Source organism: Lemur catta, chromosome 7, assembly GCF_020740605.2.
Source record: "Lemur catta isolate mLemCat1 chromosome 7, mLemCat1.pri, whole genome shotgun sequence".
NCBI classification, from domain to species: domain Eukaryota; kingdom Metazoa; phylum Chordata; class Mammalia; order Primates; family Lemuridae; genus Lemur; species Lemur catta.
The window spans coordinates 9,721,534-9,738,809 of record NC_059134.1 but is presented as its reverse complement, the minus strand read 5'-3'; the positions used below and the strand labels follow the sequence as shown (position 1 = coordinate 9,738,809).

Genomic DNA, 17,276 nt, shown 5'->3' with positions numbered 1-17,276 from the left:
ATGAGGAAACGAAGGCCCAGGAAGCCTGGCTCACTCCCCCCACGGGTCACATTCAGGAAGGGTTAGGTAAGCTCCCAAGAAGACACAAAGCACCCAATCCTTTTGAAAGATTTATTTTTAATTAAAAAATAAAAGTTATCTTAACACATCTGCATTGCAGCTTCAGGGATGGCAATTCAATGAAGCAAGAAAAACAAGGCTTATCAGTTCTTGGCTCACATGACCATCTTATAATGGGTACAAAGGCACACGTGTCTTCAAACAAACAAACTCGATTCAGAAACATTTCTTAAGAACTCAGAACTCCCTTCCCCCATCTTTTTTTTTTTCGCCTGCCCTCACCCTCCCCTCCCCCCCCCCCGAAAACAACCAAAAACATTAAATTCTCTTTTAAAACTACAGAAATAAGTGCTGTGTCAGCAAGGAACCTGGGCACACTCCCCACACGCCTCCGCAAGCCTCTGCGTTGATGGCTGGCTGCCCAGAGGCCGGCGGGGAGCGAGCTAAGCACCCTCCACTGCACACCAGGATGGGGCTTGCAACACAGACCCGGCCCCCACGGCGTCACCCAGCTGGGCAGGGAGCTCCAGGGTGCTGTCTCCCTTAGTCAAGGGCATCCGTGGCTAAAGCAGCCTTTCGGGAACAGAAGGGCCTAAGACGAGCAAGTCTTTCCCAAATGCCTGTGATGACAAGGCCATGGGAACCGTGGGTGGGAGGGAGACAGGTGACCTGTTGTTCTCCTCCAGTTTACTGGCTGTTGGAAGTTTTTCTCTCCCTCTACTCCCTGCCTTCTCTCTTTTCCCTTCCTCCCTGTCTCCCTCTTCCCCGCAGAAGAGTTTTACTTTAGCTCAATGGCAGGGGGTTCAGAAGAGGTTTCTGGCAACTCCCGGGGCTGGCCTGGTGGCTCTGCCATCTCCAAGGGGACGTCACCTGCTTTGGGTTCCTGTGCTTCACAGAGCTGCTCCTGGCCCCGGGGGGGCTCCAGGGGCTCCTGGCCCCGGGCCTGGCTGTTCATCTTCTCTTCAGCTTCAATCTCCTCTGACGTGGGGATGGAGTTCTTCTTGGGACGACCTTTGGGTTTTGTGGGTGCTTCCTGTCCACCTTTAAGAACCTGTATGAGAAAAAAGTTTTTGAATCCAAGGAATAACTCCTTCCCTCCACCTCCCTGCTCCCCAGTATAACCCCACACAGCAACTAAACCACTTCGTCGCAGCAGGGAGATCACAGGGTTCATTCACACCTTCATTCTGCAAATGCTCAATGCACTTTGGATCAATATCATACATTTTGGCATTGAATAAAGTGATCATAAACACATAGAAAATTCAACTTCAACAAGGCAAGAAATGAAAATTAGAATGTTAATACAATAACTATCAAGTTGACAAAAAGACAGTAACATTTGCGGCAAGCAGGAAAATAAACACTGGCACTCTAGTGTGAAAGTGTGATTGGTACCTTTTCAAGATAATCTGAGAATTCAAATCAAATATGTTAAAATGTGCATACCTTTTTTGACACAGAAATTCCTTCAGCTAAATTCTAAAAAGTCATCTGTTGGAGAAATATCTATTCAAATCCTTTGCCCATTTTTAAATTTGGTTGTAAGATTATTTGGTTGTAATATTATTGAGTTGTAAGAGTTCTTTAAGTATTCCAGATACAAGTCTCTTATCAGATATAAGATTTGCAAATATTTACAGATAAAAGATTTGCAAATATTTACTCCCATTCTGTGGGTTGTCTTTTCACTTTCTTAAGGATGTTCTTCACAGCACAAAAGTTTTTAATTTTGATGAAGTCCAATTTGTTTTTTCTTTTGTTGCTTGCACTTTTGGTGGGATATCTAAGAAGGTTTTACCTGATCCAAGGTCATGAATCTTTACTCTTATATTTCCATCTGAAAGTTTAATAGTGTTAGTTCTTACATTAAGGTCTATGATTTTTTTGAGTTAATTTTTGTGTATGGTATGAGGAAAACAATAAGTTCTTAATAAAAAACCTCCTTTTAGGTGAAAATCTGCTCAACTACCGTACTTTCTACCCAAACAGCTAACACACGAATGTGAAGGGGACATTTAATGAGGCAGAGATGCTGACAGACCACCTCTGGAGAGAAGACAGCCCTGTGTTCCTTTTCACCTAAGTCATTATCTGATCTTGATTTCCGTCCGAGTGCATGCTTTTGAAAGCACCCAAATGTGCCAAGATGGAATTTACATGTTGAAAGCAGCTCCACTCGGCATGAAAGAGGTTATACAAAAGTAAGTTGCCCCATGGAGTAATCAAGTTAGAAAAGGGCAGGTCTAAGGAAGCCACCTAATTGGCAAAAGAAAGTCCAGCCCAGCAATTAGAGAACACCACCCACACAGTTTGGATAGACCCCACCTGGCTGTTTTCCTACAGCAAGAAAAAAAAATCAAAACAATCAGACCATTTTCTAAATGGAATAAAACATTCCCGCGCAAGCAATAATTAGCAGATAACTACCCTCTTGGCTGGTTTTTGCACTCGACCTCTGGCCCCCTGCCTTCCAGCACGTCTGAGACATGCAATTATCTCAAAACCACCCTACACAAGGGTGTGCACATTCACATGCACCCTGTGGCCCTCGTCCCCAATTATTCCTAGAGCCAATTTAGTCCCCTTGGTCTAGAGAAGCCAGACAACCCATAGCACAAGAGGTCACATGCCTCTCTCTGCCTCTAGGAAGAACATCTAGTGCACCGCCTACTTTTATTAGCCATGCCTGCGGACAGCCCTCTGCCGAGCTCTAAAACCAGGTATTCAAATGTTCTGTTGCTGAGGATGTCAAGATGAGGCCTTTTGCATCCTTCCTGAGGTGCTTAGATGGGAGACAGGGATAGTCAGTGCAGGGAGAAAACTTCTCTCTCCCTCACTTTTCAGACAGGAAACTGAGCTAGCCAAGGGCAGAGCTGGGATTTGAACACAAAACCCTTGATCATTCCAATCGAACACTCTCAGCAGTATTTCATCCGCCACAATGTGAAAGGATGTGTAAAATGTGCCACCATTCTGGGTCAGGTATTTATTTGCAATTATCCAAACTCCCAGCAGACTCCAGGGGGCAGACAGATTAATGGGGGTGATTTTTGCTCTGTTTTCTCTATTGGCAGCTTTGTACCACAGTGGGGCCATGTAACTGATGACTGTGTCCATGAAGCTCAGAAACAAGTTTGGATTCTCCGGCGTGAATACACTGCTAGACACTGCTGCTCACGTCAGCTGGCTCTCTCGGCCTGCAGGTGGGATGTCCCATCAGACCCCAAGCAGAGTCCCACAGGTTCAGGCACTGACTGGGAGACAGCTGGGGAGGGAGACTGAGAAAGGACAGATGCCCAGGACTGCTATTAACCAAAACAAAACTTTAGAATCCCAGAAGCTTGTAGAATTCACTTTTGGCTTATCAATCCTGGCCTCCAAACGTGTGGATCCTCTGAAGACATGGATTTTGAGGATCGGTAAATAACAGTAATAATAATAATAACATCTCTTGGCTGCATCTTATATGGCAGGCCCTGTTCTAAGAGTTTTGGAGATTATCTCAGTTAATACTACAACCCACAAGGTACACGTTAGGCACATTCCTGATGAGAAACAGGCACACAGAGGTTAAGTAAACACCCAGGGTTACACAGAAAGCAACGGGTAACAGTCTCATGGAGTCACTGACTCTCTTGGGGACTTAGTGAGAAGGATAATGACAGTGCATGGCATGGGCCCACCCAGTTCTGAGACCAGGAGAGGAAAGTGATGTCCATTTGGATCCTCTCACGGAACAGAAGTCTGTTTGAGAGCTGAAAAAGACCCCTGAGTAAGGAGATACTGTCGGCCCGCTGCGAAGCACCAAGGCCTCCTGGACCTAAAGCCAACTGAAACGGAATAGAGGGTGAGCACCCGTCTCACGTGCAAGATTAGATCTACCCAGCCCGCTACAGGGTACCACCGCTGACCGGTCAGAACCAGTCAGAGATGCTATCCTGGTCCTGGCAAGGCTGCCCTTGGCAGGCGTGTGAATTAGTCTAAGAATCAACTGCTAATCTTTTTCCAGTTCCAATTAGGTTACTAGCCTTGAGACATCTTTATTACCCAATTACCTTTTCTTTTCCTGCCCGGTACCTGAAGAGATAGCCTTGAAAGAGTTTTGCTGGGAAAATATATGAAGCAATCAGGATCCCAACAATGCCCTGCTGTTCCACAACTGAGCACCATCCCCACACGCCAGCGCCCACCATTCTGAAGTACTTCAGTGGCCCCAAGGACTCTGTCCCTTCCTTCTGCCTGCAACACCCTTCCCACCGTCACTTGGCACATTTCCATTCAGCCACTAAAGCAACACAGACGACCCCTCTTCGCTGAAGCTCTCCCTTCTCCCTTCTGATTCTGAGCCCTGTAAATCCTTCTGCTGTTGCCCTGATCACTCTGTGTAACAATAATACTAGTTTGTAGGTCTTTTTCCCCCACTCGACTAACTACCTTCTTATAACTCTATTTTTTAATGGACAGGGTCATGTCTTGTTTTTGCATCTCTGTTGCCTGACAAAAGCAAGTGCTCAACAAATTACTGCAAAAGTGAACTGAAAGCCGAGCACTCTTGTCTCCTAAAAAGACCTGAATCTGGTCGACCCACAGAATGTTCTCTGAGGTCAAACTGCTGAGTTTCTTCCATTTTGGTCTACAAGGCATTGACAGCCATCGATAACCAGCCCACAGCTGCGCCAGGAGCACAGTGGCTGGTGAAAAACAAGTGACGTCAGAGGCAAAGGCACATGCGTCGTCCCACGGGTGTCGGGCGGTGCTGGCAGGGAAGGCTGGCTGTCAATTCCTTAATCATCTGACTCACAAAAAGATTGCTGATAACCAATTTAAACAATGCTTCTGCTACTCAAGAGACATTGATTTCCATGCCGATGATTGACGAGGAAAGAGGTGCGTGGTGGAACTTGCACAGAAAGCAGTGAAGGGACTTGCCCAGAATCAGCCAGGGAGAGGCAGGCATGGGAACACAGCCCGGCGCTTCTCACTCCCCGGCCAGGTTCTAAAGACCAATCCCCCAGAAGGTCTCCACTGTTAAGTTTCGTGTGTGTCTTGGCACTGCAGAGTTTTTGGAATGACTATCTATTTAACTAAATCCATTCATCCTCCAATCTCTACTTCTCCCTGCAATCCTCTCCAACACCTCTCCTCTGAACTCTGATGAACTTATAAATCCATGATAAACAACCAGCACTTAATTATAATGTGCTCCCTAGCTGCTCCCTGGGCCTTGTTTCTCTACAGATCAGAAATTCCCTGAAGGTAGGGGTTATATTTTATTTCATTCCTTCCTATAGTGCCTAGGAAAAGGCATGGTTCACAGGGAGATGCTGAATACACGTTTGTCGATTCATGCAACATCCGTGTGTTTGTACATGCAACTGGCATTGCCGCCCTCCTGCGTGAGCACTTCAGGAGCCAGGCTGCCTCCATTTGAAAGCCCTTCCATTTCAGGGTCAGGTTGCCCCCAGTTGAAATTATGAGATTTGCCCAAGAATTCATTTTTGGGACCATAATCATAGCTGCTTGTTGGCTTTTTTTCCTCATTTTTCCCATTAATATTCACTGGCAATTTATTTATTTTGTCTTTTCCCCTCATTGCTAGCAGATACAAAGGAATAGCAAGAACTAAAGGTTTCAGAACAAAATTAGTGGATGAGACCACAAAACTGAGAAAATATCTATCAATTGACTTTTTTCCCCTGAAAAATGGGGTGGGGGACAACTTAGTTATTTGATTATTGTGAAAAACATATTCCAGCCCTTGAAATACCAGGAAGTATGGCTTGTGACCAGATGAGTTAGCAAATTAGAATGTCACTAGAAAGGATGAAATGCCTGGTCCATACAACAGGAAAAAGAGCCAGTGAAATTCAGTGAGGTTGTAAGGGACCCATGTCAGATGACACGGTGGCACCTGGTCGGTAGAGAACAGAGCTGGGCTTCTGCCCTCATCGCCAGCCCTTCACCTTTCTCTGGGCTTTGACCTTGTCTCTGTGGTTTACGAAACCGAGAAATGAAATACTCAACTACTTTGGAAAAATCTGGATTTAACAGTACTTTAAAAAAAAAAAGCAAAAGGATAAATGATAATGAAGTTGAGTTCTTCAAAACATAGAGAGGTCTATTCCAATAAGTACCCTTAAAAATCAAAAATGAAGTGTTCATTAGCCAGGCACTAGGGCGGCATTACAGAAATGGTGGTCGTTATGTCAGGCACCTCAGAATAACCTGGCTGTTGTTATTGTGCACATTCCCAGCCCTGTCTCAGATTTCTGGGATCAGAATCCTGGGAGGGGGCCCAGAGTCCGCATCTAATCTGCTACCCAGGTGACTCTGATGCCCACCAAAGTTTGAGGATCACTCCATTGGAGGACTGAGAGCTGGAAGAACAGATGTGTTCTCTCCATCATTATAAACAAAGAGTACTGACTTCTATTCTTAGCTTGTGGTAGGAGGGGGAAGGAAGTTCTTTGAAAAGGCTAGCCGGCAGGGTTAAAACTAGCAACTAAGAGGCTTGTGGGCTTTCTCTTTCTTGATTTCTAAGGAAATTGTGAAAAGGAATATCCCCCTGGTTAGGAAATCCAGGTCAAGAGGAATAGCTCACCCTACAGTCAAACAGCCTCCCTCCCCGCCAGCAGCTTAGAAGTCCTTCCATCTGCAACCCAGACGGCTGCGTGGTCCCCAAGAAAGTGCCTATCACATTCTGAACTCCAGCCCTGCAGTAGGAATCCTTCCCTCAGGATGGGCGTTCGGTTGGACTCTCTCCTTTCTTACCATTTTCTTCCACTTCATCCTGCGATTCTGATACCAAGTCTTCACCTGCAGCTGAGTGAGTCCCAGGGACTGGGCCAAGTCCAACCTGGAAGGCACGAGATACAAAGGAAGGATGAGGAAACAGGGAGAGGCAGTAGGGATGGGGTCCTGCTGACGAGCTCCAGCACTTGCCACCAAAGCTCCAACCTCCCGCTTCATACTCCAGTTCTTCCCCAAAGGGCTCTTCTTTCCTCCCAAGGATCCTATGGAGGAAGCTCTGGGAAGCTGAGAAACAGAAGCCCATGCCCAAGGATGCCTGTCCGTTCCTCATGGGAGCCCCACTCACCACTGCAGACCCCGTTCCAGTCCCTGCCTGCAGGCCAGCCCCTGGCTCCACGGCCCGTCCGCTCTGCACCCTCCACCCAGACGGCCCCACAGTCTCCACTGATCTCAAACCGCTTCGCACGTGTTATTTCTGCCTCTCAGCAGCAAGAGCAGGGCATGTCTTCCACTTCCTTCATATCCACAAAAGTGCCTATCACATTCTTAAGACCAGAAGCAGGGCTCCAAATACCTTTTGATGGATTGATTCATCCCTGTAGCTGCCCCAAACTGTTACAATGGTTAAAATGTTATGATCAATTAAATGTTACAAAGATTCCAAAGGAAACATTAAATCCATAGCCCTCCTGCCTTCTATTCTACCTAATCGTGGTTCTGCACTTCTCAGTAGCCATCTGAAAAGTCCTAAAAGTCAAAGCCAGTCCTGGGAAGTGTGCAGCTGGGGCAAAGCCCAACAGCACAGTCCCTGCTTCCTGAGCCCCACCGTGTCCCTGGCTGCACACTAGCCCCTAGCATGTGCTTGCTGTCTCATCTATTCTTTTCACAACACTCCGAAGTAGGTATAATTATCCCCATTTTACAGGGAAGTGATTCAAGGCTTAGACAGATGAGACTGTATCAGCACTATGGCCAAATCCTGCCTGCTCCCTGGTTTTGCAAATATAGTTTTACTGAAACATAAAGACGCTCATTCGTTTACATATTATCCATGGCTGCCTCTGTGCTACAACATCAGAATTGAGTAGTTGTGACAGATAATACTGCTCACAAAGCCTAAAATATTTACTATCTGACCCTGTCCTGGAAAACTTTGCTGACCCTAAGTAGAGGATCCTAGAGCAAGAGGTAGAGGCAGGATCCAAATCTATTTCTGTCTGACTTGTACACCACCTGCTGTATTGGGGCTCACCCCCATGCACAATATATTTGTATAAGTTGGATCTGCTAAAGGGAAACGCAGGGATGCTACAGCCCACAGAGCAGCAGACAACCTGAGTGGAGCAAATAGAATGAGAAAGGGAAGTCTGTAGCCAGGCTTCCAACCTCAGTCCTCGAGCCTATGACAATGACCCACATGGGTACGAACCCCAGGCCTACCTAAGCAACTGGAAGGACCGTCTCCTTAAGCCAACATTAGCTGCCTACCTGAAGCTCTAACCATACTCAGTGAAGCAGTGTGAACTAATGCAGCAATTTGGGATGATCACCTTTGATACAACTTGGGCAGTGACCCCCCCTTTTTTGAAGGTGCCCAAGTTTCTGAAGTTTGCTGTTTGTGAGTCTAAGGCCCACAAGCTCACACAAGCCTGTGCAGCCAAACAGACTGATCCACGGAGAGGCTCAGGTGTGTGTTCTCAGCTGCAGCTCTCTCTGCCTGAGTAGATCTACCCATCAGGGAGACCAACAGGTAGCAGCCCTGAGGGTTCCAGGTGCTAACTCTTGGCACTCCCTGGTGCAGCTGCCCGGTCCCCCTGCTCAGACCAGAGTGCACAATTTAAATTCCCAGTAATAAGCAGTCTTCCTTCAGAGACTGTGGAACTTGTCTTAAATCTGCATGTACATATATCTGGTTGTCCCTGCAGATGCCTACTGGAAGCTGGCAGTTTTATTGAAAGTTACTAACAGGCTAAAGCCAACAAATTCCCAGCACCAACAGCACTTAGCTCTTCCCAGGAAGGAGGCACTGCGTCCCGAGCAGTCATTCACTAAGGCCCAAGCAGGCCGGGGGCCACCCCACAGACTTCTGGTCTCACAGGCCTCCCTGGAGACCAGTCCCCCGTGGGCTATGCAGGGCCTTCCCAAGCCCAGTTCACCTGAGGCCATCAGGTGCATTAGTCAATGGAAGGTTCAGTTCACAGCTCTGCTGCTGCGTTAGCAAGTGGTGTTAGCTCACTTGGGAAAAATGCAGCCCTGACTCACTCTGGCTACAGAAACACGCTTCACTGTCATCAGCTTTCTCTCATTACCTGCCACCGTTACAAATTCTCACTTCCCTGCATATATGCTTAAGTGGGCTCACCTAGGAAACTGGAGAAACAAACAGAGAGCAGGAGGGCGAGAGCTGTGGGAGGAGGCCGTGCTCATGGCCCTGGTCACGTAGGGAGGTGAGGATCATCTGAGCGGGCGGGTTAAGGCAGCAGCTTCAGTGCCAGCCAGATGGTGTCCTCCCCAGGCAAATGAATCAATCCTGTGCAGGTCACCTGAGAGATGCCTGGGCAGGTAACAGGAAGCCCCAGGAGGTTTATCAAGAACTAACATTTCTGTAAAAACATCCCCTGACTTCCAGAAAATAAGCCTAAAATTTTACTCATGTGTGCAAAAAAGCCCTTTCAACAAGCTACCACGCACGCAACTCGTAAATAATGGTGCCCACTCCCCTGGCTGCACAAGTCCACAAGGCTCTCAATTACGTGCTAGGGGCACCAAAACACCCCTTTAATACCCGGAGAGCCCGTCAAGTAACACCTGATTCACAGACCTGTCTCCACTGTCTGCCCCAAGGCACCCAAAATGCACAGGTCCAAAACAGGACTCACCCTGTCCCCCCGAGACCCGTGCTGTCCTCTGCTTCTCACTTCAGTTAATGGGATCCCTGCTTACCTGGAGGCCCAGTCAGGAACCGCAGAACTCTCAGCTCCCTTCCTGCTTCCTCCCCTGATGTTGACTCTGTCCCTTCTCTCCTCACAATTGTTCTCCCATCTGCTCTCGCCTGTCTATTCCCACCATCACCCCTAATTCAGGTCTTCAGCGACTATCCCTGGATTCTGTCCTAACTGGTTTCCCTGCTCCATCTTTTGTCTCTCGGATCTATCACTTACGGCATCTCTGCAGAGACGATTCTAAAAGGGCAGTCTGGTCATGTCACCCCCGGCTCCTAAAGGCTGCTGACTGCCTGAACCACCAGGCCGCATTCTCAGCCAGGCACACGAGAGCCTTCCTGCCTTTCGGCCTCATCCCACCCCGACCCATTCGCACCTTAAGCTGCAAATGGCCCAGCCATTTGCAGTTCCTCCACATGCCCAGCAAGACAGGCTTCTTTCTGTGCCCTGGTGTGGGGTACCCTGTCCTTCCTGGCATCAAACCTCTTCTTAAATGTTTCCTACTCTGAGAAGCCTTCCCTCACCCCGTCTGACACATCTGTGTTCCTACAGCACCACACGAGCACCAGGACTGGGCTCACCGTACGTACCGTAGGTAGTTGTTATTCCTGCCCACGACCTCCTCCACTGCCACCTTTGGGATGTGCCATCCCTGCCCCAGTGCCCAGCACCCAGGAGACCCTCAGGTAACAGCGATGGTGCCTGGTGCACTGAATCTATAGGCAAATTCCCTCCCAGCCAGTGATTTGCAGACTCCTCTCTCACTTAAACGTTTATCAAAGAGCTACTAAAAAGCTTACGGAATTCATTTGTGTTTCCTTCCCTTTCTCTTTGACAAGACTGGGGTCAACCCTGATATGGACAGGCCGGGGGGCAAAAGCAGTGAAGGCTGTCGCGCGGCCACAGGCAGGCTGCGGCGGCTGCGTGGACTCCCGAGGGCCGACTCTGTCTAACCAGGGTTGAGCCAACTTGGGCCAAGGAGCGGATTCCCGCCGCGCGTCACAAAAGCAGTCGTCGGTGGCGCCCCGGCCACGCTGAGAGAACAGGAGTCTCCCCTTCTCAAGGGCCTTCGCCGCAGAGTCCCCTCCCTGCACGCTCACCTGTCCGGGGTGGACAAGTACTTCTGCTTCTGGAACTTCTTCTCCAGGCCCATGAGCTGCAGCTCAGTGAATATGGTGCGGCTCCGGCGGGGCTTCTTCGGCCGCGGCGCGGGCTGCTCCGTCTCCGACTCGCTGCTGGCTACGGCCTCGCCGCCCGGGGCCTCGGCCGCCACCGCCTCGGGGACCGGCACTGCGTGGCAGGACAACGCCTGGGCGATCCCCGGGGTGGCGGGGACCAGGTGGGAGATGACCGCGGGCTGTCGGGTGATCACCGAGAGGAGAGGGTACGCCCGGAGGGAAGGGGAGCCTGGAAACAAACAGGGAGGGAGGTCACCGTCACCGTCACGCAAGGAGCAGCGGGGGAAGGAGGCTGGGAGCCCTCGGAGGGCCACGCGCTGAGACCCTTCGGGCGGGCAGGGCCTCCTGCTCCTAAGGAGCTGCAAACGGAGGAAGGGGAAGAGAAAGCGGCAACTCGAGACCTGCGACTTCAGGCCGGGCAGGCAACACGGAGATCTCTTTGTGAGACACTGGAGCGGCCAAGAGGTTCCTGCAAGTCCTCCAGTTTTAATTGAATCTTTCCCCCCTCTCTCCCTTCTGAACCCCTAAATTCTTGGTCAGTGGGCCCAAGCAGATAAAAAGAAGTGGTCAGAAAAAGCTAGAAACACTTATTTCAGAAATCCAACCTAGATTTCCTGAGAACTACCCGTGGTCTTTATCAAAAGACATGCTTGTAACTATGAATTCCTCCTGAGAGGTCTCATGGTCCTTGAATCACAGCATTTTTCAGAGCTGGCAGGATGCTTTAGGATTATCTAATTCAACTCCCTCACTTCAGAGATGAAGAATAGTCCCAGAAAGGTTCAGTGACTTGCCTGAGATCACACAGCAAGGAAAAGGCAGATTCAGGAGTCAAACCAAGTTCTTCCGGCTGGACCGCCAGGGCTCTTATCACCACATCTCAAATCACACGGACTCATCACTTAGAAGAAGGGACCAGTAGATTCTAATTCCCATGAAAACTCAGGTCAACTATGACTGGTGCCCACAGCACTGTGTTAGGGAGGATTCTCAGGGTGGATCAGAGCCCAGCTGACCAAAAGGCACCGATGCTGAGGTTGGTTAACAGTGTCTGCCATGGACATGCGCAGGGGCAGGCTACGGTGGTATCTGTACTAGTTACATGCCACTCCTGCTGCGGGAATTTCAAGGCAAGAGCACTTTCCCATCCAACAATCTGTTAAGCCTTTAAAGTTCCAGTAAAGAGCCCTTTCCTTTCATTATTCAATAAGCATCAGGTTTAAAATGTCTCAATCATTACCTATGTAAATCATTTCATCTCTCAGTTGTCACCTGTACAGTGAATAAGAACAGCTGATCTCAAAGAATCCTTCGAACTCTAATATACTGATGCTGCAAAGTCCCTCTCGTCCCACCATTTGATATCTCATGGCAACGGAGAAGACTCACGGCTGCCCCTGGGGCTCCGTCCAGCCTGACAAGGGGCTACTGAGCAAGGCAGGCATCTGAGCCGAACCCACTGACATCACGGAAGAGACGTGTGTTCTCGCTCTTTTCTCCGGGTTGGCATTTCTCTTCTTATTCCTTCCCATGCCTCTGCTTGGACCCCAGTCACAAGTTATTAAAACCAATAACTTCTCTTGTTCTTTGAGTATATTTCCAGCAAGGCCCAAGGGAAACCACAGAGCTGTTAAATAACAATAAATCACCAAGTGCTACGACTTCCATTACTCTCCTGCCAACTCTAACACTTGAGGTTTTGTGTTGCGGATTCTTTTTAAGGAAAAAAAAAAATCATCGCGAATGATATCTTATAGCAAGAAAATGAGAATGCCTGGGCTCGTGGATTGGATCTCCCAGCATGCATGATGAAATGATGCTTCTTGAGAAAGAATCTGAAAACTTCTTAAACAGGCCTAAGATGTTTCTCATCTCAAATCACTTGACTCCTTTAAGTCTGCCATTTCTTTCAAAAGAGACTACCTTTCTTTAGCAGGCTAATTTATAACCTAGAAACTCAGGAGCTTATCAGTATAGGAAATGACTAGTTACCTAACTGTGGGAAAGGCTTTTTATCACCTTTCTCTTTTGCAAGAGGGTTAAACATTTTTCCCCTAACATTGAATAATATTTGAAAGTGTGGTAATGTATCTAGCATTGGCAAGGATATGGGGAAACAGGCACTCATATATTGTTGAGGGGTTTGTAAAACAGTATAATCTTTTAGACGAACAAACTAAGCAGTATCTACCAAGTTACTAACAGGGAATACTGCAAGCTGGGGTCTTTGTGTACAGAGATTTACATACAAGTTTATTCACTGCAGTCTTGTTATAATAGTGAAAAGGGGGAAAGAACCCACATATCTACCCATAGGAAAGTCCACCTATCATATGGACTACAATGTAACCATTAAAAAACTATCTCAGGCCAGCAGCGGTGGCTCACGCCTGTAATCCTAACACTGCAGGGGGCCAAGGCGGGAGGATCGCTTGAGGTCAGGCCTTCAAGACCAGCCTCCGCAAGAGTAAGACACATCTACAAAAAAAGTAGAAACATTAGGCAGGCGCAGTGGCATGCACCTGTAGTCCCAGCTACTCAGGAGGCTGTGGCAGGAGGCTCGCTTGAGACCAGGAGTTTGAGGTTGCAGCAAGCTGTGATGATGACGCCACTGCTCTCTACCGGGGGTGATGGAGTGAGACTTTGTCCCATAAAAAATTTTTTTTAAATAACTATTTCTATAAACTGATCTAGATAGATGAACAGAGATATCTATATTATATATATGAATTAATATTGTTAATATGAGAAAATATCTAAAATATAAAGAGAAAAGTATGATATAAAATAGTTTGCATTATCATAAACAATCTCAGGAGTGTTGTCTGCATTTATGAATGCATTTTTTAAAAGTCCAGAAAGCTAGTTACCAAACTATTAACAGTGATAACCTCCAGGGAAAGGGTGGGAGTAGAATAGGATGAAAAGGAAAACATATGTATTCATCTAATCCTGTTCTCAATCCTGCCATAAATATTCATTGAGCACCTGCCACCGGCTACCCTCTGCTCTGGAGGCTGGGGACACAGCGATGAGTACTGCAAAGCCCACCTTCAAGGAGCTCACAGTTCAGTAGGAGAGGCAGGCAGCAAACAAATAAACAAACCAATATATAATATAATGCCAGGGAGCAACGAATCCTCTATTCACAGCACAGTGAAACATGGGGCGGGTGGGGAGGAGGGCAGGCATCTCAGAGCAGGAGTCAGGGAAGGCGACCCTTCAGCAGGTGAGCGAGCGCCTCCCCACGCAGGAGAGCCTTGAGAAGGCACAGGGCCCAACGCCAGCACGGGCGAGAACCAGCAGGTGCGGAGCCCTAGAGGGGGAAGCAGTGTGGGTTCAGGAACAGCAAAACGGCAGAGTGAGCAAGGGGACACGTCACAGGACAGTAAAATTTAGAGAGACCTGCCGGAGCCACATTATGCAGGGTCTTGTAGGCGAAGGCAAGTCATTTGCATTTTATTCAAAATGTGATCAAAAGCCATGGGTGAGAAGTGGGCTGGGGAAGGACACGATCGGACAGACGTCTTCAAGGGACCCTGTGGCTCAGGGTAGAGGCCGGGCTGCAGGGGCGGTTGTGGGAGCAAAGAAACCAGTGAGCAGGCAAGGCCGTGTTCTGGACCAGACAGGCAGCAGCTGTGGCAATGAGGGTGTCAGACTCGGTACATTTTACGGTTAGGGTTGAAAAGACTTTGTGCAAGGACTGAACGTCAGGTCTGAGAGAGAGAGAGTGCCAGGTAATGCCTGGATTTTTTATCTTAGCAACTGAAGGATGGATGGAAGGACTGTGCCCTTCACTAAGATGGGAAAAGACTGGGGAAAGAGCAGCACTGGCTGAGAAAGCCAAGATTTTCATGTCAGACAAGTTGCATGTGTTAAGAGGCAGCTGGATAAACCCGTCTGGAGTGCAGGGAAGAGGCTGGGCTGTAGACACGACTTTGACTCATGGGAGTGTATGTGGTATTTTGAGCCACAGGATTGCATGAGATCACCAAGGGAGTGAGTGGAATAAAGAAATAAGGAAATCCAAGGATGGAGCCCTGGGGCACACCAGCCTCTGAGGTCACAAAGAGGAAAAGGAGCCAGCCAAAAAGACTGAGAAGCAGGGACAGAGATGCAGTGGGAAAATCAGCATGCCGTGGCATCCCAATACCTAGATGATGCTTCCGTATTATTTACATTTTGCACATGCAAGTATTATTTTTGTAATTAAAAAAAGTAAAAGACTAAATGAGCTTTAAGTTTCGTTCTCATTCTAAAGTTTTAATATATGTTCAATTTGTCAAAAAAGTATGATCATTTGACCCCTGTACCATAAGTAGTTAAAATTTCTCCTAGAAAGCTAGGCAAAGAAAATAAATCTAGAATCCCAGAAATGGAGTTTAAAATATGTGTAGTTTAATGCACTTCTAGTAAAACAGACATTGTGGGTTTCCCTTGGGCAAAGAGGACTCTCTCTGCCTGCTTAGAATCAAAGGGTCTAAGGAATTTTCTCCTTTTATGTTAGAATATATTTGATTTCTCATGTTAGTAGAATCCTATTCATTCTTTTAAAATAAACACCACTTAACATGGAGAAATAATAGCCTTTTGAACAAGTGGTGCTAGAGCACTTGGACATTTATATGCAAAAAAATTGAACCTTGACCTCAGACATTATTTTTCGAAATCACTCAAAATGGACCATAGACCCTAACGGAAACACAAATTTATACAATTTTTAGAAGAAAACATAGGAGAAAATCTTTGTGACTTTGGGTTAGGCAGAGAATTCTTAGCTATCACATTGAAAGCATGAAGGGTGAAAGAAAAAAGTAAAAAAAAAAAAACTGGCCTTCATCAAAATTAACAATTTTTTTTCTCTGCAAAAGATAATATTAAGAAAATGAAAAGACAAGCTGCACACTGGGAGAAAATATTTGCAAATCTCACACCTGACAAATGATTTGTATACGTAAAGAACTCACAAAGTTCAAAAATTAAAAAATAACCTCATAAAAAATAAGCAGAAGTTTTGAAAAGACACTTCTCCAAAGAGGATACATAGATGGCAAATAAGCACAGGAAAAGATGCTTAAGATGATTATAAGGGAAACGCAAATTAAAGCCACAAGGGTATACCACTACACATCTCTCAGAATAGTCTAAACATTTTTATAAACTGAAAACATCAAGTGTCAGCAAGTATGGAGAGCAACTGGAACTCTCCTACATTGCAGGTGGGAATGCGAAATGGTCCAGCCTTTTTGGAAAGAGAGTTAGCAGTTTCTTATAAGGTTAAACAAATGGTCACCATATGACCCAATAAATACCTAGGTATTAACCCAAGTGAAAAGAAAACACAAAAACCTATAAGCAAATATTTATAGTAATTACCAAAAACTGGAAACAATCCAAATGTCGCTCAACTGGGGATGGATAAACAAACCGTACAAACATACAATGAAATACTACTCAACAACAAAAGGGAAAAAACTATTGCTAAACACATCATGGATGGACCTCAATGATTACACTAAGTGAAAGAAGCCAGACTCAAAAGGCTCTACGATTCCATTTATATGACATAAAAGGAGAGGCATCACCAGGGATGGAGGGCAGATTACTAGAGGTTAAGGGGATTAAAGGGACAGTACAAGAGAACTGGCTGGGGTGGTGGGGGTGGGGGTGATGGAAGAGGAGGCACTGAGACTGTTTTCTATCTGATTGTGGAAGCAGTTATACACTTTTTGCATTTATCAAAACTCATCCTTACACTAAAATAGTAAATTTTTACTGAATACAAATTTCAAATAAATTTTATAAGAAATAAAAAACAGTTACAAGCATTTGTCACAAAAGAAATTTGAAAAGATTCAGAATCACATAAAGTAGAAGACTACCCTTACCACTTTGAACCCCTAAATCTTAGAGGTAAACTTACAGAATTGTTCCTAGTCCATACAAACACACATATGACCCAAGTCTAGTAATATGTGTGTTAATCTATTGAAAATATATAGTTACAAGATGTTTATTTTGTAAAATATAAATATGTCACATTATTTTTTCTAAATTGATAGCCAACAATCCTAACACCATATATTGACTAGTCTGGTGACTTAAAATGCCAGGTTTAAGATATAATAAATTCCCTAAGAAATGAAGTTTGGAGTTTACTATAAATAAATTTTTGCTCATCAGAATTCTGGAAGTCTGCTGAGGAATTTTTATCACCAAGATTCTGAAAATCTCCTGCTTTCTAGAAAAGCAGCCAAACTGGGAAAAGAACTACCCTTCCCAAGGGCTGCCCCCTGTGGTCACACAATGGGAACACACTGTGTGAGGGGAGGAGGAAAGTTAG

The 17,276-nt window shown here is 46.5% G+C and overlaps 1 protein-coding gene across 1 annotated transcript in view; it reads right to left on the bottom strand.

Annotated features, from left to right (window-relative positions):
- Positions 1–354: 354 nt before the first annotated feature.
- Positions 355–17,276, bottom strand: part of BARX2 (BARX homeobox 2) — a 59,770-nt gene continuing 42,848 nt past the window's right edge. The window contains exons 2-4 of the mRNA XM_045555431.1: positions 10,856–11,162; positions 6,835–6,919; positions 355–1,111 (exon numbers count right to left, since the gene is read on the bottom strand). Coding sequence (XP_045411387.1) covers positions 839–1,111; positions 6,835–6,919; positions 10,856–11,162 — 665 coding nt within the window. The 3' untranslated portion in view covers positions 355–838. The remainder of the gene's footprint in view (positions 1,112–6,834; positions 6,920–10,855; positions 11,163–17,276) is intronic.